Source organism: Sphaerodactylus townsendi, linkage group LG11, assembly GCF_021028975.2.
Source record: "Sphaerodactylus townsendi isolate TG3544 linkage group LG11, MPM_Stown_v2.3, whole genome shotgun sequence".
Lineage (NCBI taxonomy): Eukaryota > Metazoa > Chordata > Lepidosauria > Squamata > Sphaerodactylidae > Sphaerodactylus > Sphaerodactylus townsendi.
Window position 1 is genome coordinate 35,992,770 of NC_059435.1, and position 26,722 is coordinate 36,019,491.

The 26,722-nt window shown below is 41.8% G+C and overlaps 1 protein-coding gene across 5 annotated transcripts in view; it reads left to right on the plus strand.

Annotated features, from left to right (window-relative positions):
- ZNF385D (zinc finger protein 385D) overlaps positions 1-26,722 on the plus strand; it is a 447,875-nt gene that overhangs the window by 236,720 nt on the left and 184,433 nt on the right. Inside the window, exon 1 of one of the 5 annotated variants that reach the window (XM_048510769.1) lies at positions 4,387-4,806. The exons of the other annotated variants lie outside the window; for them this stretch is intronic. Coding sequence (XP_048366726.1) covers positions 4,785-4,806 — 22 coding nt within the window. The 5' untranslated portion in view covers positions 4,387-4,784. Of the gene's footprint in view, positions 1-4,386; positions 4,807-26,722 lie in introns of those variants that run through there. 5 annotated transcript variants of the gene reach the window in all.

Consider the following 26,722-nt stretch of genomic DNA (forward strand, 5'->3'; position numbering starts at 1 on the left):
TCTCCCTTAGTGCATTGCCACCATCTGGTCTTTTTGAAAATTGCCACCAAGAGGCCAGCACTTATAGCTTCCCTGTCAAATTGCCTCAAACTGTGGTGACCTGAAAAGGTTTGCAAGACAAGAGAGATTCAGAAGTGGTTTAGTATTGCCATCCTTTGCAAAGCAACCCTGATATTCTTTTGTGATCTCCCATACAACTACTAACAAGGGCGTACCCAGTTTAGTTTATGAGATCTGATGAAGTCAGGCTAGCCTCAGCCATTCAGGTTAGGGCAGAGATCAACTATACAATCATTTAAATAGATAGGAATATGAGGAAATTGCAAGGAATACAAAGACGAGGTGAAAATACACAGTCATCTGTCTCTCAGTTCTACACGTGTCCCAGCTAGGCTTTTTCTAAGGTGGTCTCCTTAAGTTACAACATTCTAAAATATTTCTATTACCTTGGCATCTTTGTCCAGGCTCCCTGCTCTTTGTTTCATACATATGACAATGGCAGCAATCAACATGGATCCCAGGTGGGAGAGCTCCTTCCTCAGTATGAAATCAGCCACATAGACCCTATTACCTTCAACCCAAGGAAATGTCCTTCTTTCTGCCCACCCTTGTGGGTCAAATCTTTCTTTCCCTGAGGTCTCTGTGAAGACAGAATCCAGACTTCAACATCCCACTTCTCTGTTAACTTCTAAATGTCAGATTCAAACTAAAGTTGCATTGTCTTGGTGTTTATAAAGCTTTGATGACTGGGTACTTCTCAGAGTAGTTGTCGGGATGAGCAATAATTGGGAGCAACCAGCTTTCCCCTTCCCACTCTTCTTTTTCCTTGCCATTATCTGATTTATGGCTCCCCCTGGTGGGGTTTTCAGGGCAAGAGCTGTTCAGAGTTGGTTTGCCATTGCCTGCCTTAGCATCAGGCCCCTGGTATTCCTTGGAGGTCTCCCATCCAAATATTTGCCAAGGTTGACCCTTTTTGGCTTTTCTGAGATCTGAAGATATCAGGCTAGGCTAACCACACATACATTTAAAATTGCGGCATACTTGGTCCATATTTAAAGGTGCAGAGAAGGTTGAGGACTTCTTTTTTATGAATTATAAATTTCCTTGAAGAAAGGTGAGATTGTTTTAAATAAAATAAATTAATGCAACATGGCAATTTTGAACTGTAGTTTGTGAAGGCCTTTGGGGATCAGAACATCTAAAATTGTTTTCCTCTCACTTGAGATGCTCTGAAAACAATTATTGCTTGACTGGGGGATGGACCATGACTATCAATAGGTTGGACACCTCCACTACATTTTAAAAACTTGTGGATAGGTTTTGCTTCATTGCAAAATAGTGCAAAAGCTAAAAGAGTCTTCTTTTAAGGTCAAGAGTTGGAATCAGTGTATGGACTCTGAACAAGGTAGAATTCCATTAGGGAATGAATCTGCAAATCCCTGCGGAGGTCATTGAAGGAAAGATTTCATCCTAATCTCAGTGCTGGTATTTCTTGCCTAGTACTTGAGATGAACCGTGTCTCCAGTAGGTAGTCATGTTTTGACCTTAGAATACCGGCATTTGTATATTAGGTACACTTAGGCAGATTCTGCATGAGCCAAAATCAGTGGTGTGAAAACTGTGTGAAACCAGTGTAAAAGGGTTTTAAACAGTGTAAAAGGTTTTACACCATTTTCACACCGCTATTTTTGGTCCATGCAGAATCCGCCAGAGATTGTCACTTGCTCTTCTCCTTCCCTTCTTTCCACATAATCTTTTAATCTGGCCATGGTAATGTGATACACTGCAAAACCCTGCTGATATATTCTAACCCTCCATAATTGGCCTGTTCCTAGGATGTCTGTAGTCCTTTCACTACTGTGTAAGGTTGGCAGAACTGTGTGGAGCCAGGCTTGTTTTATGGTTGCTTTTAAGATTAAGGAGCTGAGTTTTGAGTATGTTGGAGCTGCCATCTTCTTTTAGATGTTGTAATAAACCATTCATTGTATTTAAAAGAGCTAAACACTACCACAAGCTTTTGCTTTAAATTTTCAGGCTCTTATTTTCTATTGTATCTGAAACTTCTATTGCTGGAATTCACATTGATCATAATGAAAAACAATGCTGGCTAGGCATCAGTAGTGCAGTTTTTCACATGCTGTCTTGTCAATTTGTGTCAAAAGCAGGAATGCATATAAGCATCTCTGTCTTTATCCCTTTTCTCAGATCTTACCTGTTGCCCATCCTAAAATGCCAGTTGTGGCAGTGCTTCATGTGGGAACTGGCCTGAGACATCACAATTGTCACATAGGCAAGACAACCAGTTGTCTGCTCTGGATGTGCTTATACGAGCTGCCTGCACTCTGTGCAAGCTTTGAACCTTGTATAAATTATAAACCTTTCCCCCCTTTATCTTCATGTGCTTTGTAGAAGAAGGGAAACATGAGTTTGTTATGCCAGTAAAGGTACTGACTGCACTGGCGTAATGCCCATTGGGAAAGGTGGGCAGCTGCCCAGGGCATCACCTTGTGGGGGGCATCAAAATGCTGGGTTCATTTTTGGGTATTTTAGTGGTTTTCCATTTTTGGCCTGCAGGGGGCACAGTTTTTAGGCTAGCAGCACCAAAATTTCAGCGTATCATCGGGAGACTGTCCTTATGCTACCCCCCAAGTTTGGTGTAGTTTGGTTCAGGGGGGCCAAAGTTCTGGACCCTCAAAACTGTAGCCCCCATATCCTATTATCTCCCATTGGAAACAATGGGGGATAGGGGCACCCCTTTTGGGAGTCCAAAGTTATGGACCAAACTGAACCAAACTGCACCAAACTTAAGGGGTATCATTAGGGAAGTCTCCTGATGAGACCCTGAAAGTTTTGAGACTGTACCTTCAGAAATGTGCCCCTCCACAGCCTGCAACCCCCATTGACAGCAATGCAGAAAACTCAATGCAGAACAAAGATTCTTGGGCAAATTTTTAGGATGTTCCTGCAGGGGGTGCATTTTTGGATGTATCGGCACCAAAATTTCAGGGTATCATCTGGAGATGATGGCACTCCCCAAGTTTGGTGCAGTTTGGTTCAGGGGGTCCAAAGTAATGGGCCCTCAAAGGGTAGCCCCCATCTCCTTAGCAAAGAATGTGGGATGGGGTACCTCCTTTGAGGGTCCATAACTTTGGCCCCCTAAACCAAACTGCACCAAACTTGGGGGAGTCCCATAAGGATAGTTTCCAGATGATACCCTGAAATTTTGGTGCTGATACATCCAAAAATGCACCCCCTGCAGGAACATCCCAGAAATTTGCCCAAGAATCTTTGTTCTGCATTGAGTTTTCTGTATTGCTGTCAATGGGGGTTGCAGGCTGGCGGGGCATTTCTGAAGGCACAGTCTCAAAACTTTCAGGGTCTCATCAGGAGACTGCCCTGATGATACCCCCCAGGTTTGGTGCAGTTTGGTTCAGGGGGGCCAAAGTTATGGACCCTCAAAACGGTACCCCCCATCTCTTATTAGCTCCCATTGGAAACAATGGGGGATAGGGGCACCCCCTTTGGGAGTCCATAACTTTGGACTCCTTGAACCAAACCTCACCAAACTTGGGGAGTAGCATAAGGACAGTCTCCAGATGATATTCTGAAATTTTGGTGCTGATGTGTCTACAAATGCACCCCCTGCAGGCACCAATGTCCTGATGCAAAAAAAATTGGTCATGGTGGAGTGGCTGCCCATGGGGGGGGGGGCATCCAACTCAGGTTTCCCCAGGGCTACAGTTTGCCCAGGGCTGCCTCGTTACACCCCTGACTGACTGACATGGATCCAGTTGAAACCATGCAGAACATTATGGTTTAAAATGTGTGCATCCCCCGGAATTTATTGTTGGGAGGCACAGTGAAGGCCTTTGTACTGCTTTATTTCATTTTGTGCCTTTGTGTGCGCATGCGTTTTTATGTTATGCTTTTAGGATTATGTATTCTTGTGGCTTAGTTTTTGTCAACACCTTAGCACCTTTTCCAGGATCAGAATTACATATCTCATAACATTCTTTTCTATTCATGCCATGCTTTTGGGAGAACAGAGCACTTCTGAGCATGAACAGAGTCGTTGTAACAGTCTCAATCCCATACTCCAAAACTGTAGCAAGGTGAAGCCTCCTGTGCAGGTTTGAGCCCCGGCCTCTTTTTCATTGCAAATTAAACATTATACCCATTCCCTTTAATCAAGCTGGTTCTGGCACCACAGTGTACTCAGTACTTTGCTGGATCATACCCCCTAGAGGCTGAAAAACAATAGGAGCTTTGTCTTTCCCCCTCCTGCTCTTCTCCCCAGGCCATCAAACACATTATGTCACTGACTATATTTGATGCCAAGAAAGGAAAGGGGGGGAGGGGCACCCCTCAATGGCAGAAGGCTATTAAAAGATTTGGGAAGAGGCAGGGTTACTTCTACCCCGGCTATTAGCAAACCCTGCTGAAAGAAAGACCACAAGGGAAGAAATGTGTTTGTAGTACTCCTCGTCCTGATGTCACAGGCACAGCAAGGACATCACAAGGAGGAGCCAGATTACTGTAAGAATGGGCAGTGCAGCCTGCAGCGAGAGTCAATGCTAAATCCGAGCGGGACCGTACCGGGGATAAGCGAGCCTGCCTTCCGAGCCCTGATCCCAAGGAGGCTCCCGCCGCTCCTCGCTCTCTTCGAAGCTGGGCAATTTCCCCATCATGTAGTAGAATGAACCGAGCTGGCTCTGCTTTTCCAAGCAGCTCGGTGCGGGAGCTAATGCTGAGCAGACAGCCGCGCGATCCTGACTGCATGATTAATGAGAAACATCATGTATTTTGGTAAGTCGCCGATGCTGCTGTTCGCCTTCGCCTTCACCTCTGCTGCTTCTTGTCCGTACGAAGTGAGGATTTTTTTTTAACCTTTGTTTCGCAGCTGCAGGAACATTTTGCTCTCCTGATGCTGACAAGTCAACCCACGCTTGTTGCAAAGGAGGATTCCGTTGCCTTAGAGAACGTGTCTTGTTTCCCTGCTTTGCAGCTTAGTTTTTAACTGTTCTTAATAGTAAGGAGGATGATCGCCAGCCCCCTTGCGTTCCTGCAAATGAACCTGTGTGTGTCATCTGCTGCAAGGGTTGTGAAGCGTGGGAAGTTGGAGGCAAACTTAATGTAATAACCTACCAGCCATCGCTGCACTGTTTAGGATTCCGAAGTCTCTGTGTAAACTATTTTTAGCTTTTCCATTGAAAGCCGTTCATTTGGTTCCAAGAAAGGAGAAACAATGCTTTCTTCACCCGGCTCTGTTTTTCTTGAATAGGCTTTCGCAGATTGCAGTTCTCTGGATCTGCCAACCCAGAAGACTTGGCGAAGCACAGTGGGGTTTTTTTAAGCCTTCGGAGGTCTGAGAGCAGTTAAATATTTGTGCAGAGTTTAGTTTTGATGAAATCTCCCCTCCGGTTTGCAGCTGAGCTGGTTGCATATCCTAGAAACATGTTGGCGCTCAGAAGTGTGTGTTTAGCACAATGTAGCACTGCGTTGTAAGCTGGCTTGGATGTAGCCCACAGTGTAAATCTATAACTGAATGCTGCAAAAAGCGGGGGGAAAGAACTGATGCGAGCTGAAAATCTTACCCTGGATTGAAAACTTGAAGTCTTGACAGGAGTTAAATGTAGATAATTGATATTCAGTGTTATACACTAGGAAGCAGGGACCTCCTGGGGTAGAAAGCTTCCTTTCATTAAATATTAAATCTAGAGTTGATCTGAACTTCAAGGAAACAATTCTTTGATATTCTGCTAGGTGCGTGTCTGTTTCATTTTATTTCCACCAGTACATTTTTTTAATGTTAGTGGGTGTAATTCTAACTGTCACTTCTTCGGTATTGTTGCCAGTGCCTTAGAATGATAAAGGAAACATGACCAGTGATGAAATCCATGTGCTGTTCTTCAGAAAACTTGCCTTTTTGTGCACAGCCTGTTTTGCTAAAGAGAAAAAGTTTTAAAATCCCAGTGTATATAATTGAAGAGTGTGTGTGCGTGTGTGTGTGTGTATGCAAAGAAAGAGAAGCAACAATTCACTTCAAAGCCTTTTGAATGACATCCTCAGTTTGACTGTCTTTAAGAAGGTGTGAGTCAATGCTTATAATGACACAATTAACCACTCATTGTGCAATAAACATTATAGAGTTTAATGAACTATGCACAATTCTCAAAATGTCCGCTTTAAAAAGGGGGATTGAAATGGGCTGCCAGGAGTGTTTATAATAGATTTCTCTGTACTCTGCTCAGCTTTACAATAATAACATGCTTGATCTTGGCGGGGACTGTGATCTATGTTTGTATGACAGCAGTTGGGGATTTCAGGAACACCAGAAATAAGTCATCTGTCCTATAGCAAATAAAAGGCATCTTTCGGAGGTCTTCCCATAGGTGCTCAATATTGGTACAAGAGCTTAAATATTTGTTCAGCATGGTTTTGCTGTCCACAGGGTTTCAGGATCCTAAACATGATGCGCTGCCAGCCATTCACTCGTTCATTTGGATATGCGGTATAATTCACATTTTTAATTGATGAAGCATCTTGGCCTCACTTTATAGGGAATGTTTTGCCTCAACAAGCTGGACTAAGGGTGCAGTTAGGCACCTTGGTAGCCTGCATTTGTCTGTTTGACCCTTTAGAGAGGGCGGGGGGAGAAGAAACCTGGCTTCCTTTTGAATAGTAGATCACGTTTGGAGCCCCCTTCCCCATCCCTTCCTTACCTTCTTGCTCAGTTATTCTTAATTCCTTGTTCAGTATTTAAGACAGTCCATTATTCATACCTGCGGAAGGCTATATGCTAGAATCTCACCTATCCCCACTAGAAATATCCAAATCAGGCAAGCCCAGGACAATCAGTACCCAAAGAGGAAGCTGACCATTGCATTGGTGTGTGTGTGTGTGTGTGTGTGTATAAAGCTATGCTAGCCTCTTTTGTGCACTCTTCCTGTTTTTAAAAAAATATAAAATGTTACTAATCTGCAACAAAGTTTTACAAAAGTCAGGGAAATGTATCCCCTAGGTAGGTAAATGTTTTCTTTGCTTCACTAGGCCTTGCTCCTTTTAATTAGGATAACATGCCATCTACTGAGTTTGAAGACTCGGAAGCATAATAGCTAGAAAAGACCACATCCCCCCCCCCCTGAAAATTTTATAATCTCAGGAGAAAAATGAGCTTCTGTGCATGGCGTCTTATTAAACCACTCAGTTGTCACCTTAGGGTCACTATGGTTTGCACATAAGAAAATCATGTTCATGTCCTGCATGCTGGAGGATGATACTTTTACATCTCTGGATTGCACCTCTGATGGAATTTCACTTTGATTGTTAACTCCCATTGACTATGTTGTGTTGGGTGGCCTCTGTGTATGCTGCATTGGTTATTTTTGTGCCTGTGTGTTCAGTATTTGGAGTTGGATGCAAAATAGGAAATGCTGTTTGCTTAAATATTACTGTGGTGCAGGAACAAGTGGTCTGAAAATACTCTAAGCTCTACTGAAATTAACAGGATTTTCAGAAGAATGTTGTGCTTTTGTATAACTGATTAATTCTGCTGATGAGAAAATGTACAAGAATATGTATGCTGGTAACCTCTACTGTTATTCTAGTTTGAATAAAGCCTACCATTAGGAAATATCTTTTGTAGTTTAAACTAACAAACAACATGTGGACTGGATCCAGCCAGATTTTTCACTTAGTCTCACTGAATTACCATCCTTATCACGGCCCCTCCCCTCATGGCTTTTGCCCATGCAGGTCTCCTGATTCCTGTGATCAAAGGGGACCCCACCAAGATCTCTTTTTCACCAGCTGAAAACCTGATTGGATCTAACTGTATATACCTATTTAAGGTAATTGACACGTTGATTGTTGAGCATCCAGTAAAAGAATCTGCTTTGAATCTTCTGTCTAGTTTAAGAAAAGAGTCTGTGGGTGATTGCCGGTGCCATGAAAGTGATGCTGTAAGTGCTGGTTGCTCCACTATATTCTGGTTAACGCAGAGACAGTGTTATGATTGAAAGATCATTTGGTTCCAGTAGGCTTGCTATGTTTTAAAAGGTCATGCATGGAAGTGTCTTGTCACAGTTGAGCTTGTCCTGTCAGCACAGTTGGTGTTGTTGGGTATCAGCATTGGATGCCCTAGGCCAGCCAGAATGGCAAAACTAGTTTCATTGCCAGGCCCCAGTACCATTTGTGGCAAGTGAGTTTGTGGAGCTGAATGCAAGCAACATGCAGTTTCTCCCTTGCATTCAGTGGATGTAGCTGAATGGAAAGGCATTTGCGAGGGTTTATGAGCCAACAGTGTGTTATAGCCGTGATTGTCAGTCAGGATAAATGCTTCAGTAATATTGCAATTACATGATTGTGCATGCTGTCTTAGAAAATCCCATCACCTCCATCGTGAAATGGAGGCAGTGCATATAAATTACTCCATTTTGTGGCTGTGTTCTTCTAAATGGGAAGGTTCCCTATCCTGGTAGCTCTTACCTTTTCTGCCTTTGTTGCAATATTACCATGTTCAAGGAGCTCTCATTCCTCTCACTCTTAGCACTCTGTGTTTTACAGCAAGACATGTAATAGCCATGTACTTAATCTATCAATACCTATCTGAAGTGGAGGATTACATGATTTTCTGTAAATGGAAGCAGCAGAGAGATGTCACATTCTTCCTTGCAGTTTGACTGTTTCTAAGGCCAGGTCTATCTTCCAGTGAATATAACAGTGAATGTGATTTTGCCAGCCTTCATATTCCTTCATTGAGAATCACTTTTTACTTTTGACATAGTTACATGAAGTAGAAATTCATGGTAGATGAGTCACTAGGAAAGAAGTGTCCCCCTCCCTCTAAATCTCACAGGCACTTTGAAGAAAATATATATTGGAAATGTGAAATAAATCACTTGCCATTTAATGGAAAGTGCTTCAACAGCTCCCATTTGTTTTGAGAGAGTTGCAGCATGTATTGTGGAAGACTGCACACAGCAGAATCCTCCTTTTCCTAGTCCTGCTTATCTTCATGTGTAGAAGAATGAATCAAGGCAGATCCTTAAGACAGCACATTAAAAAATAAAATGCTTTCAGACACTATTTATACTGAGCTGTTCACTGTGCGGTATTTTACAATCAACGTGTGCAGTAAAACTGTGTAGTTAATACATAATAGATGCTGATTGCAACAGAAGAATGTTAGCTGAGGAAAGCCAATGTGTAGAATTATGAAAGCCAAAAATATCTGTGAGCATGTCAAGCTTCCGTTCCGAAATAGATCAATACATAAAGATGGGGGAGGGAGCATTTCATGGAATAACCATTTGAGTGCTCACACATTATAAATTCCCATTGTGTCTTACCTTTACAGAGTGCAGTAGCATGAACATCCAGGCAGGTCATAGCATGCCTGTTCATTACACATATCCCTGGTTTTAGCAGTTTTCTGGAAATATGGTGGGTTTGTTTTAAGAAATAAGTTATTTGCATTCTTTTGATAATGGGGATTTCCAATAACATTTCATGTAAATCAGTGGTCTCATGCTTCCTGAGAACAGATATAGCGACAGTGGCTTTTGACTGAAACATTTCTTTCAACAAAATACATTGGTGAGAAGGATGCATATTTTGCTGAAGAAAATGTCTTAATGCTGTTAAAAATGCTACATCAGACCACTATGAGTTGTTACCGATCATTTGTGATTTGGCACTATGTACATATATTACTATTTAACATTCTGCTATAAAGTCATACTATTACAACTACTACTAGAGGAAGTAATGGTAGTAGTAGTAGTCATAATTCTTTGTGGGTATATAGGGCTTTGAGATCCTGAGACAGAGTGCCCTGCATAAGGCAACCCAATTAATTCATAATTGGGAAATAATTTTAATTGAATACTGCCAGGCATTATAGGTCTGTGGAATATCCGCTAGGTAGACTAGAGTATATGTTAAAAACAGTAAAAATTAATATAAGTAAATAAATGGTATGTGTTGTTTTACTGCTTTATAAGTGTATTCAAGTATGAATGAGGTAGGTCTGTGGGCACACATGAATATCTAAGCAGGGATATTACCCACATTATACTTTGTAGTTCTTCATTTTAGCCCTAAATTCTTACAGGCATTTTAAAAAATGTATAGAATGTATCACTCCTTTTAACAAAAATGTGAGGAAAATTCAAATCCATATTTACATAGACATTTGACCTTGATAGTCAAAATATTTGCATTTTATACTAGGCCATGAAATGGCTGTAAAATATTGTAAGAATTGTATTGCCTTGAATTTCAAGAAATGGGCTATTACATACCATTTACTGCAAAGATTAGTGTTGCAACTGAATTTCACAGATGAATGGCAGCATTAAGACAAGAAAATAGTCTGTGAGGTTGGTTAGAAATACCAAAGCCCTAAAGTACTCAAGTCAAATTACTAGGGTTGAGGATGAAAAGGTGCTTTGCTTGGTTGCCTCATTAAGTCATTATATAGAAGAGCAGCAGAGTGCAGATTAGCCATTTGGCTAGCAACTATTTGAAACTGCAAGCTATTTCTTCAAAATCAAACGGGCTAACTAATGTCACTTATAAGCCATTACAATTTCTGCCTTCTCCACACTATTCTTTTATGATTGTTTCATACTTTTTTCTCCCTGTCTTTAACCTAGTCACAACTTTTCTTTTTTCTTCTAAACAACTTTTGGGTCTAGGATGTCAATGTTCATATCCCTCCGTCATCCCCTGCCCACCTCCATGGTACTGTCTACTCAAATAATTCTGGGAACCTGTTGGGGACAGGATTCATTCTCCCCACCCACCTGCCAAAGGATTATTGCTGTGAAAGTTCAACGCTGACCATCTAACTGAGAAACTACTGCCTAACCCATCTTTTGTCAAATTGAGGAGGGGATAAGGTGCGATAAACATATACACAAAGCAAGGTGAAGAAGAAGTGCAACCAGCAAAAGTTGCTCTCTAGATTGCTCAGGCTCACAAGTGAGCTAGCATCCTCTGCAGAATTGGACATGCTGGAATCTGCTGTTCTTAATTCCTTGATTGCTGAATTTGATCTCAGAATTGTTGTCACTTTCTCTGGACACGGAGTGACTATCACTTAGGTCATCAATTCAGGATATTTTGGTGTCTTGAGTGCTGGCATGCAGCAGCATCACCCTATATGAGAAGCAACACTCTCCAAAATCATACACATAGTGTCTGTGTATATGTGTCAACTGTGCATATGATGCAGATGGTGATGCCTGTTTAGCATACAAACCTAATTCAAGGAGGTGTATTTGCTTCTGGCTTTTTTAAAAATTCCATTTTCCTTTACACTTGCCATTTTGACAGAGTCCTGGAATTGGTTCTTAACTTTCCCCATATTCAACCCTTCCCCTCCCACCCCCGGCCTCCCAAAAAAGACAGTTCAGCATGAGGAGCATGGAAATAACATCCATTTTTTTACTGTGCAAAACTTTGCATTTCGGGCAAGCGTGGATACAACTGCAGGTCTTTTTTGTGACATTGGTTTGATAGTTCTCAGATGTTATCCAACATTCTTACTTGTTTTACTTAAGTCACTTAGATGAAGCAAAATATTTAAACACAAAACACCATCATCATTCCCTGCATGAAATCTGCACTCGCTGTTAATAGTACTGCAGTGCTTAAGTCCTGCTATTTGTGAAATGTGTGCCGATGAATTAACATTGTGAGAAATGCAAATACTGTCTTGAAAATATGGAGAGTGCAACCTGAAACCAGCCACAGGCTTGCATCTGAGGATGTTCTGAGTGGATCCCCATGGCTTGAGCCCTTCAATCTTCTACATCCCTGCTTCCTTGACACATCAGTCTTGCCTATCTTTTTCAGCAACAGCTTTTAGCTTGAGGCTAAAGCAACTGGCAGTGAGATATGTACATTATAGAAGGTGATGAAAGCTGGATACAGAAAGGTGTCTAGGCGGTTAGTTAGGATCAGATTCCACAGATCTGAAGCACTCTCATTGACAGACACCATTTCCTTAGCAAGATAAGAGCCTAATTAACTCTTGTATGGCTTCTGACTGTCTAAGCTTTATCCCTTCATTAAGAAGTAGCATGAACTTTGAAGACTAACAGCACTGATTGAAGTATTAAACTCTAACATATCTGAGTGGCATCTAGTGAGGTTACCGAAGTTTGTAATCACCTAGTTCAGCTTATGAACTTCCAAAAAAAGGCAATGACTGATACCAAACTTATTGGCAGAGCAGAAGATACAGGCTTCTGGATTCCGGGGTCTTTGTCACTTGGACTGAATCAGGAGATGCTGTTTTAGTACCTTGCCAAGTGACAGGGTATGTTGAACCACCTCAGAATTCGACCAAACTGTTTTGCTGAAGTATGGGATGACTGTACCTCCACTGGCCTGGGTTTTATAATTCTGTTGGAAATTGATGCAAGGAAAATGTATTGTCGCAGGCTTTCACAGCCAGTTTCAACTGAGACTTTTCTCTGTGATACACCTCTGAATATACCAGCCACAGATGCAGGCGAAACATTAGGAACAAGATCTACCAGACCACAGCCACGCAGCCCAGAAAACCCACCACAACCAGATGCAAGGAGAGTTTGCTAAAACTTTTTCACAACTCACTGGCTACTTCAGTCACTTACATTTGGGAAACAGTCACCACAAATCAAGTACTACTGGCAGATTACCTGACATCACTTCAAGCACAGCACTTAGCAATGGGGTTGAGCTTTTTAAGGCATCTGCAGTTCCAGGCTTCTGATAGGTGGTTACTGGCAGATCAGCCAAGTAGCCACCCAGTGGGCTGACAACACTATCATTTCTACAAAAAATTCTACTACAGGAAGCAAGTGGAAAGGTTTTCTTTTTGCTTACCCAGCTTTTGGTGGCCACCTGGCATCCAATTCCACTTCAGGACTGATATCTGATTCTACTACAGCAGCAACAATAACCCCTTCTGCTTGCAGAACAGTAAGGGACACATGTGGAAGGAGGAGGGAGGAAGGATAGACAAATAGAATAAATTCCTTTTACTTGTCTTCCCCCTCTCTTATTAACCAACAAAATCAATCCAGTCGGGTTTCTTTGGCTCATTTACCACCTGTTCATTTGGAAATAATTGCATACCCGGTATGTGTATGTTTGGCCCCTTCCGCACATGCAAAATAATGCGTTTTCAAACCACTTTCACAACTGTTTTCAAGTGGATTTTGCTATACCACACAGCTTCAAAGAGCACTGAAAGCAGTTTGAAAGGGCATTATTCTGCAATTGCAGAATGAGCCTTTGTGCATGAGATACAGTATTTCTGCACACCTCCATTCCCCCAATTTTGGATGCTCTTATTCTGCAGAGAGAAGCCTTTAGAGTCTATTTGAATTTCTGTACTTCACTCCAAATCAGTTCATCTAATTATTTACTTCCTACCCTATTCCTGGAACATCGCTAGATTCCTACAGTCAATCTGTGATGGATCTGTTCCATCAACTATAGGGCCATTCTTTGGTTTCAAATACAAGAGAGGCTTATCTTTAACAGATTTTTTTAAAGTTTCTATTCAAGAAGGCACATCAATTGAAAAATGCCAGTTTTAAAAACTAACATCTGATTGAGTGTCCTGACAACATTTCACCTTCAAAACTTTAAATTTTAACCGTTTGATGTATTGAATTGTATATTTCTGTTAGTGTGTTTGTAGGAGAAAAAAATGTACAGTATGATTCGCTTTGAGTAATAGTATGAGAATCCAGATCTTGGCTATCAAGCACAACTTGAACAGCACATTGATTACTTTTATACCCTAAAGTCCTTTGGTTTTTAAAGGTAATTCACATCAATTGCAATGTTGAGTTTGCCTTGTAGTGCCTATCAGGACTCTTTAGGATCCATATAGTCAAAATATACATCTAGTATATACATCTACTTTCAAGATTTTATGACCTTATGTATACATTTGTATGCATTTAAATGTTTAAATTCAAGAAAGAATTCTCTCTTACTTTGGATGAGAATTCAGAACACAGAGGGTTTTTCGTCAGAAGTTGACCTTCATTACAGTTAAGCATAGTAACTCACGAGGACAAGCAGAGATAATGGTTCTGTTTTCCAATACTGCTCCCCGTCCTTGTAGCAGAATCAATATTTTAAAAAAGCAGAGCTTTGACAAGATCTCCAGTTGTAAATGCATGAAGTAAAGAGGATGTTACTTACCCTGGTGCAGCATAGAAGATTACGCCTTCACTGTTCTTTTTTTCTTTTTTCTTTTTTTGCTCAGCCAAGTCATTTTTCAGAACATGTCTCAGGTCTATTGTATCTACAGTATGATGTTTAGCAAATGAGTTTTTGTTTGTCAGCATTTGCCCATGAAAGCCAATCTAGTCACCTTCTGTCAAGACAAGCCATTTATCAGAAGCATTTAGTCTGTCACAGATTTGACTATTATATTGAAAGTGTACAACAATAGGCTATTCTGTTATTATTGGTAAATGCTAAAGCTAGAAGCAGCAGATTCTTTAGTGATGTTGAGATGTGAGCTTAGCTGCATCTAAGGAGCTGTGTAAGAACAAACATAACCAATGCCATACAAGTATAGGACCTATGTATTTATAAGTGTGTGTGTGTGTGTGTGTGTGTGTGTGTGTGTGTGTGTGTGTGTGTGTGTGTTCAATTTATTTAAAATATATAAAGTCATTTCATAGTTAAGGGGAGGAAAACATGTTTGAAAAGGTCATAATAAAATCATATTCAAGCATTTCTGTAAAAGGGGACCCAGGATAATGTTCTGTACGTAATGGGACAGGTTTATGCAAACAGAAACAGGAGTGGTTCTTGATGTCATAATTAATGGAGTTAATTGGAAGCAAAATGGAAAGCAGATTTACCCCATCCCCAGCGATGTTCCAAAGTGCAGATCCAAATCCTCACTCTGTCATGGAAGTTTGCTAGGTGACCTTGGGCCAATCACATACTCTCAGCCTAACTTTATTTATTTATTTAGTAGTTCAATTTAATATACAGCCCACCCCCAAAGGGGGTAGTTGTGAAGATAGAACAGACAAGGCTCTTTTGGTCCCCACTGGGGAGAAAAGTAGATTATTAATAAATATTTACTTTCTCCCATATAAACTGCATGGTTGCAACCAGTGAAATGGTCTGGCTGTCACTGATTTGGCAACTCAAAAACCCATTTTATAGATTAACTGTACATTTGGCATCCTTGCAAAATACAAGCTATTTCTTTCCATATGTGCCCTTTATATGTGTAGCATGTGCTGTTTCTTTGATTTACAGATGAGCTGCCATCATGGGAAACACATGTAAACTTTTATTCACCCATGCAGCTTTATTATTCAAGCAATACTAAGGAAGGAAATTCAAGTTTGCCCGGACAGAAAGCAAATCACATGTAAAAACCTTTTATCCATCCAATCCCCCCCCCCCCATTGCTTGGATTAACCTTCAAGGGACTGTACTGTCTTCAATCTTCATTGTCCATATAAACCTACTCTCATTCCATACCAATTCCCCTACAGTTCTAAGTCTTTTAGGAAGCTGCCATCTTTTTACCTTGTGTTATTTCATAGAAGTTTCCGTTAGACTGGGAATGGATTCACATTTTCTTTTTGCCAACAAGTCCCATTTGAATTATGGCAACCCCAGAGGTTTTCAAGGCAACAGACAGTCATTACTGTATTTGGTGATAGAAATTTTGAATGAAATTAATAATTTGAATAGAAATTTGAAAGAACTAGTTTTCACATAATTTAAGTTGTGTGTTCTTCATGGTAATGGTTCTTTTCATAGAATTATTCATGAATTCTCTATCAACATGGGAGCAAGAAAATCTTGTTTGCTATCCCAAAAGGTATAAACACTTTATTTAGCAGCAGCTAATAATACACAGAGAAAAAACGCACAGGAAACGAAAGCTAAGCTACCAGTGGACAAGCAGTTTTTTGCTGGGTGATCTTCTGTCTAGCTCTTATCTCAATGCTCAAGCTAAGAGACGAAGGGCAAGAGCCCTTTGGCTCACACCTCTGAACATGCCAAGACGTACATATCAGTGAGATGTTGCAGGATCTTCCCTAATCCTTCCTCTGCTCAGACAAATAATAACCAGAGGCCAATAAAAGAGTCTTTCAAACAGCCTACCTCCCCAAAACAAAGCAAATGCATACTGGATTTCAAAAACAAAAGATTTAGAAGGCCTTTATATTCTGGAAAATAAACTGTTCCACTGATATTCAAGGCTCACTAGAAACACCTGGATTGTTAAATGTAAATATCACAAAGTAGAAACAGTAATGTAAATAATAAGCCTGACTAAAACCTTATTGCTTTATTTCACTGAGTAGAAAAGAAAATGTCTATTTAATAAAATACCTGTCTGTTTAATACATTTCTATCCTTTATGCTCAATCAAAATTCTCAAGGCAGTTTCCCACTGATAAAATAAATGAATCAAATACAATAAAAGCCAATACTAGCAAACTGTAACATAAAATCAGACTAACGACAGGAGCCATAAAAATGTTTCTAAACCAAATAGTGGCAGCAAAAAGAATCCAAACAAATTGGGCATACAAGAGCATCCAATAACTAAACTTAAAAAAATCTCATTAAGAGTTCACAAATGCAATGAAAGTTTTTATCTGGCACTAGAGCATTTGCTGGAGAAGTAGGCATTACAGAGAAGGAATTTCTTAAGAAAGACCCTGCTATGGGTGGCCACACTCCACACCTTTAAAGGCAGAAATACATGTTGCAGGACTCAGATGATGATCACAATTCCTAGGCGACTTCAAATAGTATCAAGTGAGTCTTTAGACATGCTGGTCCTAGAAGGCTTTAAATGTGGGATCCAGCAATTTGAGTTGTTCCCAGAAACTTATTGGAAGCCACAGAGAGGTTTCAATACTCTTAAAAATGACTGTTATAATCAATGCTTACCTTGCTGCCATATTTTAAATTAACTGAAGTTTCTGAACAGTTTTCAAAGGCAGACCAGATTTAATACATTTCAGCATTCTAAATTGGAAGTGGTCAGGGCATGGATATACTTTATACAGTTCAGTTTGAAGGTACTTGATGGACTATCTGCTCCCTTATAGCCCTGCTAAGGCACTCTGCTTATCATCTTAAGTTCCACTTCATTTTTTCCCACCTTTGGAGCACAGAACAGGTAATCCGAGTGTTGGACTTTTTCATTGGCTTATTTCATTGGCTTATTTCACTGAATTTGGAACACTGAATTTGGAATACTATTCCAAATAGTATAGCATAATCTCTGAATAGTATAGCATAATCTCTGAAATAGTATAGCATAATCTCTGAATGTTTTTAAAGCACAGACTTGTGGTTTTGCTCTCTTTTTTTGTCTCTTTTTGGTTTGTTATGGATGTTGTTTGTGGTACTGCTGCTATTCTAGAGGATCTAAATGATTTTATTATTCTAGGTTTTCAAGTTGTTGGTTATTTGATTATGGACAGCTTTTATTGTTATGAGCTGTTTTATCGTGTTAAGAACCAGGTAGAAAGCGTATACAAATACTGCAAATGAATAAATAATCATGACCAGATCATACTTTGGAGATATGTTTACAGCTGACGTACCAGAGGAAGCTGGTTCAAGGTGCTGCATACTAGGAAACTGAAGAATACATCTGCAAATAATATGTAGTGTCAACCCAGAACTAAGGGTGAGCAGTTGGATATTGCCAACCCTAAAGGTCAGCCAATTTACCTGGCATTGGATTGGATAGGCTGTATCCAAGGTAGTCAAAGCCTTCCCAGAACGATTCCTAAATCTCTTATCATCATGAATTAACAGAGCCTATTTGCCTGTTGTTGTTTTTAAAAAAATAATGTTCCTCCCTGTTCCCTGGGAAACAGCATTTCTCCCAGCCAGTCGTGGCCATGCAACCAATAAGGTCAGTTGCCTTGACCAATTACACAGTCTTTCTGGAGGGGATGGAAATTTTAAACTGCAGATGTCCATTGCATTGGTCATTTGGCACCCACTGCTCCTTTAATTTTGGAAGAGACACCTTGCTTGGATTATGCTAGACCCAAGCCAGGCAACTCATGCCTGGACAGCGCTTCTCAACAGAATGGTTTGATTAATTTATTCTTACAACAGCTACACTTTTGTCTGTACTTTTCCCCAAGGGGAGCGGCAATATTTGGTGGTGGGGGAAGGTCAGGAGAGGTATTATCTTTGTTGTTGTTTTAGATTCTGTGACATTTAATGAGCTGGTTTGTTTTGATCTTCTGCCTTTTTAAAAAATTCTCATTAGAAGGAAGAGTTTTTGCTGGGGTTTTTTTTTCTTTGTAGGTTATTTTTCTTGGTTTGAAATTTGGAGAATTCTTTAGAGGATAAGGTGGATTATGTTCCCTGAAATTTTGATACCATTTGGTGAAAAAAGATTTCTCAGACAAATCTGACATGGAAAGCAGTTAGCAGACAGATGATGCAATCTTAATGGAAATGAAAATGGAACCCAGTGAGACTTTAGTATATGATGTTGATGTTTCTGAGAATTCTTAAAATGGCTATGTCTTCCCTTTCTTAAATTATGCTATAGAGTTATATCAGATTTTCCAGTGCACATGCCCATCCAGAATTAAGGACTTGTTTCTTTAGGAGAAGTGCAGCCCTATCAGAGTAGCTTGAATGCCAACTTGGGCCCTTTCCGCACTGCGGAAAGGGTGCCCCTGCCCTGGCAGGAATTCTGCCGGTGGAGCGTGTGAGCGGCCCCTGCAGAGGCTGGCACAAGAGATGCAGCTCCGCACAGAGCCGCCTCTTCCCTGTCCCCCCTACTCACCTAGTCGTCCTGCGTCGCTCTGCTGGACTTCTAAGACCTGCCCACGCTGCCCTCCGACCTCCAGGGGTCGGAGGACAGTGAGGGAGGGTCTCAGCTGTCCAGTAGAGCAATGCAGGATGACGAGGTGAGTGGGGGGGTGGGGAAAGGTTTTTGGAGGCGGCCTGACGCTGCTCTGGGGGAGGTGGAGGGGAGCCAGGTCAGCGCTGCTGCGTTTCAGCAGTGCTGCCTGTGCGAACGGCTCCCTGGGGACGGCGTTTTTGCCACCCCAGGGCACCGTATTTGGCCCGTGCGGAAAGGGCCAATGATTACTCATCAAGATTATGAACAATTAGTTCTGTATTATCTGGATTCAGTTTCACTTTATTAGCTCTCAGTGATACTATGATTGCCACCAGACAACTAAGGTGTCTATTGCCTTAACTGAATCAGTTACAAAGGACAAGTAAAGATTTATATCAGCAGCATGACACTTCAGCAGATATCTTCACATGATCTCCCCCAACAATTTTATCTTCATTTCAAAAAAATATGGGGGATAAGGTGGAGTCTTATCTAGATATAGCATAAGAACCATAGAGTCAAGTATCAATCCCCCAGCATTTCCTTCTGGAACTGGAGAGCCAGATAGCATCAAGTTCACAATGCTCCCAGTATCTACTTCAGTCACCAGCTAAGAGAAATGACATGGTGAATAGTGACAAAATGCACTGAGAAATTCAAGCGAATCAACGGAGTAATACTCCTCTCCATCTCTTTCCAGGACAAGGCTATCTATCAGTGTGACTGCTGTCAACTATCTTCTCTCAACTAGCCTGATCATAACCATCAGTTCAGTGGCAAAGTGCTGCCTAAATAGATGGGAAATAGCTCAAAGAATGATTCCAGGCCAGTTTGAAGAAGAAAACTGAGAAGTTGCATGCACATTCCTAACCCATCCAATTTAAGAACTATTGTTTGAAGAAGCTTATGTTTATGAAACAAAGCACTGACTGCTAAAAGAAATCAAACCAATTGAATGACAAAATATCACTTGCATAGAACCACTATAAGGTCCTCATCCCTGTTTTTCTGTTACAAGCCACATTTCATGTTGTGCCTCCCCAGAAAGTAAAAAACCATTTTTAAGTTTTACTTCAAAAAGCCTCTTGTGTGCCAAATATTTCTGAACTTTATATATTTGTATAAGAGATAAAAAGTAATCCGATATAGCAGTGTATTCAGATATAAATGAAATAATAAATGTAGGTAATGTACACATGCAAATATATGTACAATATCACTGGTGGCCTGTGCCTTAATGATATTCTTGCTGTTAATTGTGTATTATCCAGTCTCTGCACAAGGCCTACAAAGAGCAGCTATGGAATTAATAGGTTTCCTCTCCTGAGGCCATTCCACACGGGACAATAGATGGGTGTAGGATGGTTAAAAACCCTGTTTTGGGAGGGAGGGGACTTTGCTTAGATCCCACCCCTAAAATGAGTCTGCCCTGTGTTATTTCTCCCAAACTGGGTTTTTTGAGAATCACTCTATTAGTGAGTCTTTTCAAAAATCTTGGGTTGCAGCCACTTGTGAGTGAATGGGCAGGCAAGAGGCATTTTATTCATCAAGGTTTAAAAAAGAATCCGCGGCTTACATCTGCATAGCTGTGCAGGTGCAGATGGTCGTATCGTGAAACATCAGCATGGCTGTGGGGGTTAATTTGTGCATGCCTGCATAGCTACGCATTGGTGGGAAGTAAATTTTTAAAAAGAGATGTGTCTCTGTGCGAAGGTGGAACAACAACCGAGATTGTTTCCATGGGCTCCAATTGCTGCCTGCGCAGATGCATGTGAATGCGAAAACAGGAAATTGGATTACTGTATCCCAACTGCAACCTTTATACATTTGCTGTGTGGAAGGGGCCCTGGTTAGTGAGGAGGAACTTCTATTTTATAAATGTGAAGCTGTTTTCAGACACAATGGAAAATAAGTGCTTTGGAAACATTTCCCAAACCAAAGGGAGGAAAAATAGTGTGGAACCCTACAGAGGAAACACTTTTCTGCTTGAAAATATCGTAACTGGCATATATGGAAAAGGCCACTATCTGCAGTCACTGTAATGGTTAAAGATCAGTGGTCAGGGTCACAAAGTTGTCTGTTACTTTTGATTTATGTATCTATAGGACCTTCTCTCCTGCTTTGTTCTGCCATGATAGCTCCACTCATTTGAGCAAAGCTTTCTGAAAATGCTACCTTGCAAGTGAGTAAGACCCAGTAGCTGTTCCTACCCAAACATTCTCTGCTATGGCTACAATCTTGTGAAACACCCTACCTGAGGAGGTCAGGATGTCTTCTGTCCCCTTCTGTCATTTCATAGAAGGTGTAAAACAGAAATAATCAGGAGGATGTTTTTAGTACGAGAAGGTTCAGGCGGGCGCTTTCATAAAGGGAATAAGATTGTAATTAATTGTAATGTTGGTGTGCTTATCATCCATTCTTTGCATTGGCCATACCTTACAACTCTTTTTTGTTTGATTTGTTTTCTGATTTTACTGTCCTAGTCATGTTGTATTGTTTATTGTGTTGTTTAATTTAATTGTGTTTTATATTTTGCCTGGAGTTTCAGTGAGAAAGTCAGACGATAGGCAGGCAGGCGGGCAGGCAATTATTGTTAGGCATATAGTCCCTGGATTCTTCAAAGTGACAGAACACTGCAAGATAAGACTGGGAAGATAAAAGATTTTGTTTTCTTTATTGGTGTGCTCTGTTCTCATTCGAACACTGTTGTTAGATGTGGATATGCATGGATAGGCATATACCATCACATTGATCCTACCAGCGTTAGTTTCCCCCGATGGGAGTTTTTTCCAGCATAAGTTAGAGAACTGATATTCAAGTGTACTGATTTCTGTGCCCTCTTGGACTTACCTATATGTATTTCATGTGCTGGAATCTCAAACAGAGGTGTAGCGCCCACAGAGCGGGGTGCAGCATCCTGGGTGGAGCCGCAGTGGAGCCTCAGTGGAGGCATGGCTAGGCCGCAGAGGGGGTGTTCCAGGGGCGGGGACGGGCGCTGTCGTGGCAGGGGCATAGTGCGCATGCACCCGGGGCAGAGTTTTCCCTCGCTCTGCCTCTGATCTCAACCTCTCCCCATCACCTCAAGTTATTTAAAGATTTCTATGGATGTGTATCTTAACGTTACAAAATGAACACTTGGCAGTGATGTTTTAGGCTGATCCTGCATTGAGCAGGGGTTGGACTAGATGGCCCATCTGGCCCCTTCCAACTCTGTATCTCCCATTTTTTATGTCCCATTTTGTAAAACAGATATTGTTATCTACAAATATTGATGGTATTGAGCATTACCTTGTCCTGCTCAATTATGTCATGGCTATCCCATTAGTTTATATGTATCTTTTACAACTCAATCCAGAGATCTCAAGCAGGCAAGTGTTGCTTTGGCGCTGCTCCACAGGGCTTTTGCTTAGCATGCAAAGCCTGAAAAAGTAAAAAGAAACAATTCACTTTCGAATCCCCCATCAGCATAACTCTGCTGGGGATTCCGTTGGCTCATGGGGGCCAAGCGGGCTCTGGAGGCTGACTAAAGGTTGGTGTCTCCCCCAGAATGCCCCTACTACAGCCACACAGCTGCACAAAGCATGGGAGTGTCGGCACATTTGCTCCTCCGCCAGCGCAAGTGCCCCAGAGAGGGCAAATCTGCCGGTATAAGGCTGTGCCACCTCCAGAGAGGGATTTTTGCCACAGCCCCCCCTCCTCAGTATTGGGCTGCCTATTTTCAAGTTGCTTAGTACTGTAGATACTTGATCGGAGACATAGATATTTTCTTTACTTCTGTAGGGTTGAATAACATCTAATATACTTACACCAGAACCTCTGGAATGCCTTTTTTTCTTTGTAGACTTAAATAGCAGGGTACACAGTACAAAATGCTGATTTTTTTTCTAGCAACAGATTCTGCATAGCAACACTCAACAATTGTGTGTGCTGCAAAGTGGTCTGAAGTATAATTTAGCTGTCAGGAGAATATAACACTCCCTGTTTGACATCTGTCTTTTTCAAAGGAGCAGTTCCACAGATGTTGCCCAAATAAACGTGTCAGCAGTATAGCCGCTGTCTTAATGTTGATCCTTATTTTTTAGAACACTATCACATCTCTAAAACTAAAGAGCACCTCTCATCCAGGTTCCAAACTTTCTGAGATTATTCCTTGGAATTATCTGTATCTCATGATACATTGAGAATCCTTTCTTTCTTTCTTTCTTTCTTTCTTTCTTTCTTTCTTTCTTTCTTTCTTTCTTTCTTTCTTTCTTTCTTTCTTTCTTTCTTTCTTTCTTTCTTTCTTTCTTTCTCTCTTTCTTTCTTTCTTTCTTTCTTTCTTTCTTTCTTTCTTTCTTTCTTTCTTTCTTTCTTTCTTCAGCAGGCATTGCATGATCTATGCTACAAATTTTGGGATGCCCACATCCTTAATACATTGAATAGGTAAGGGTTGTTTTTAACAGTTTGCATGTCTACATTTTATAGTTCGGATCTCCTTCAAAATTTGGTTTGAATTTGTTTGCTATTGCTAACATCCTCGAGCATTTCTGGCCTGGATAGGTAGTTTGCAGATCTTGCTGACAGCCAGGTGTCACATTTTTAATGTTTTCACTGCCCATTGTGTAAAACAAAGGGACCAGATAATTCTATAGAGAGCGTGATGAGGGTCCCTCTTCAGGCCAACAAGAACATAATAGCTGGATGACTCAGAAAGAACATTACTTCTTAATGTGGCAATTATATAAGAAAAAATATATTTTAATGAGACTATGATGGAGGGATTTATTTTTAATACTAAGATGTTCAGAAATATTTGATACTCAAGAGGCTCTTTGAAAATACAATTTAGAAGTAGTTTTATTTGTCTCTTTTTAGGGATTTACAAATTAGGTTAGCAAATCTTCAATAATTGGAAATGTAGATTAAAACAGAATAACAGACATGAGAAGTTTAATATAGTTAAGTTCAAGGAATACATTGTACTTCTAAATATGTCAGGGTGTTTCACATACAAGTGTTTGAGAGGACTTTTTTTGGCAGTCTCTGAAACTTCAGTTTCTTTTATACTTTCTTAAACTTTGGCTTTTTTGGTTCTGGTGGGTTTTCTGGGCTGTGTGGCTGTGGTCTGGTGGATCTTGTTCCTAACATTTCACCTGCATCTGTGGCTGGCATCTTCAGAGGTGTATCACAGAGGGAAGTCTGTTACACACCAGTTGAACCAGTTGAATCCGGCTGTGAGAGCCTTCGACAATACATTTATCTTTTTATCTTTTTTGCAGTGGTTCTTTACATGTAGGACTTAGAAACGTTAACATATTTCTTCAGTTTCTCTCTTAAACTGGCTTGTTGTGCTGGCTCAGGACACTTGTGATTAATCATTTCACAAGAGCTGTCTCCTATTAAACTCTTAGGAATCACTTGACCAATTTTAAAGCTATTTTACTGTTGTAACTGTTCTGATCCAAAATCCCAAAATATATTCCTTTTGACTCCTGAGGAGAGAAACCTCCACCAGACAAGCTTATAGCTTAAACTGTTATTTCCAAGTTCTGTCTATTAACTTTTCTCTCAGTCAACTGTCAGTTCATTAATGTCAGAGTTCTAACTGCCACTCTCAGAATTCTGTATGAACTCCCTACCAGTTATGGGGTTCTACTCTTTGGAATACAACTGTCAGTTACAGAGACACAAATTGAAAGGAAGAGTAATGCCTCCCCCCTTCATCCTGTTCTGGATAAAGATGAGAGCTTGATTGTAGATCAATCCGCCACTTTTTTCTGGCTTCTTCCTGGAACTTCTTAGCTGAATGCTCTGCTGTTGTCCTAGTGTCTATTTTGTTCAGTTTCCTGAAAGCCTATGAGATGGCGACGAAGGAGGCGAAGAAGGTTTTCTTCTCCTCCTCTCTCACATCTGCTAGCTCTCGGCCGGCACAATTATTTCGTATAATTCGATCTTTGACCTCGTTATCAGAGGGCTCTACAAATCATGAATTGGCTATTAGCTGTGAGGCATTTATGAGCTTCTTTGCAGATAAAGTTGCGTTGCTCCGCCAGGACCTTTCTGCCACCTTAACTACAATTAGCAAACTGGAGGCTCCCTTGCCGTCTTCTGGCCCTTGTTTGGCCCAGTTTTCCCTGCTCTCTGAAGCCGCTGTTGACAGGGCCTTGGCTGCTGTTAGACCTACTATCTGTCCTCTGGATTCATGCCCTTCCTGGCTGATTAAATCGTGCCGGGAGGAGCTACGACCCCATCTGTTGAAGATCATCAATGACTCCCTTGAGCAAGGAGTCTTTCCAGATGGGTTGAAGGAGGCAGTGGTCCGCCCACTCTTGAAAAGACCATCCTTAGATCCTGGAGATCTGGCCAATTACTGCCCCGTCTCAGATCTTTCGTTTCTGGGGAAGGTAATTGAAAGAGTGGTGTTGGAGCAGCTTCAGGGCTTTCTGGAGGACACGTCGGCTTTTGACCCCTTCCAGTCCGGCTTCCGTGCTGGGCATGGGACGGAGACAGTTCTCGTCGCTATCACAGACACGCTCCGTATGCAGCTAGACCAAGGCGGATTGGCGCTATTGGTGCTGTTAGACCTCACCGCAGTGTTTGATGTGGTCGACCATGACCTTTTGACCCACTGCCTGGCTGCTTTCGGGGTCTGGGGCACTGTCCTTCAGTGGATTGCCTCGTTCCTCCGGGGGCGGAGTCAGCAAGTGTGGTGTGGGGACAAAGCTTCCCAGAAGTTCCCGCTTTATTGCGGTGTGCCTCAGGGGGCATTGCTGTCCCCACTGTTATTTAAAATCTATATGCGACCCCTTGCTCAGTTGGTATGGAGCTTTGGGCTGATTTGCCATCAGTATGCTGATGACACTCAGCTCATTCTGTCGATGGAGGGGGGAGCTGCCGCCGCCCCTGTAGCTCTACAGCACTGTTTGAAGGCGGTCACTGGTTGGTTACAACAGAGCAGGTTAAAACTCAATCCATCGAAGACGGAGATCCTTTGGCTTGGTCGGGGAGGAGGGATTGGGGACTTCCAACCACTGGTATGAGAGGGGGTCACATTGGCACTGACCTCCTCCGTCCGCAGCCTGGGGGTCCACCTGGATTCGTCCCTTTCAATGGAGACACAGGTGGCCCATATAACCCGGGTTGCGTTTTTCCATCTTCGACAGGCCCGTCGGTTGGCCACCTTACTCTCCACCACTGATCTAGCCACTGTGATCCATGCAACGGTCACCTCCAGGCCAGACTATTGTAACTCGCTCTACGCGGGCCTTCCCTTGCGCTTGATCCGGAAACTGAAACTGGTCCAACATGCGGGCGGGTTCGTTGTTTCACACAGGGGGCACCTTTAGAGAACATATTCGCCCGGTGTTGTGCCACCTGCATTGGTTACCGGTTGAATTCCGGATCGTGTTCAAGGTGTGGGTGTTGACCTTTAAGGCCCTACGCGGCCTGGGACCCTTGTACCTTCGGGACCGCATTACCCCATATGTCCCAGTTCGACCTCTACGTTCTGCAGAGGCAAATTTACTGGAGATCCCTGGCCCCTCAATGACGCGGCTGGCCTCCACACGGGCCAGGGCCTTTATGGCTCTGGCGCCGGCCTGGTGGAACACTTTGCCACCAGCTGTCCGGGCCCTGCGGGACCTTGGAGAATTCCTCAGGGCCTGTAAGACCGAATTGTTCCACCGGGCCTTTGGAGAGACCAGCAGCTGATAGTGCCTCCACCCCCCCTCTGTGTATGGGACCCCTCTGTTTATGGGACCCTCCCTGTTCACAGAGCCTTAACATCATTGGGCCCCATTCCTTTTCTGGGGAGGGTTGTATTTGGACTTTGTGGGGCTACTGTTTTAGATTTAATTA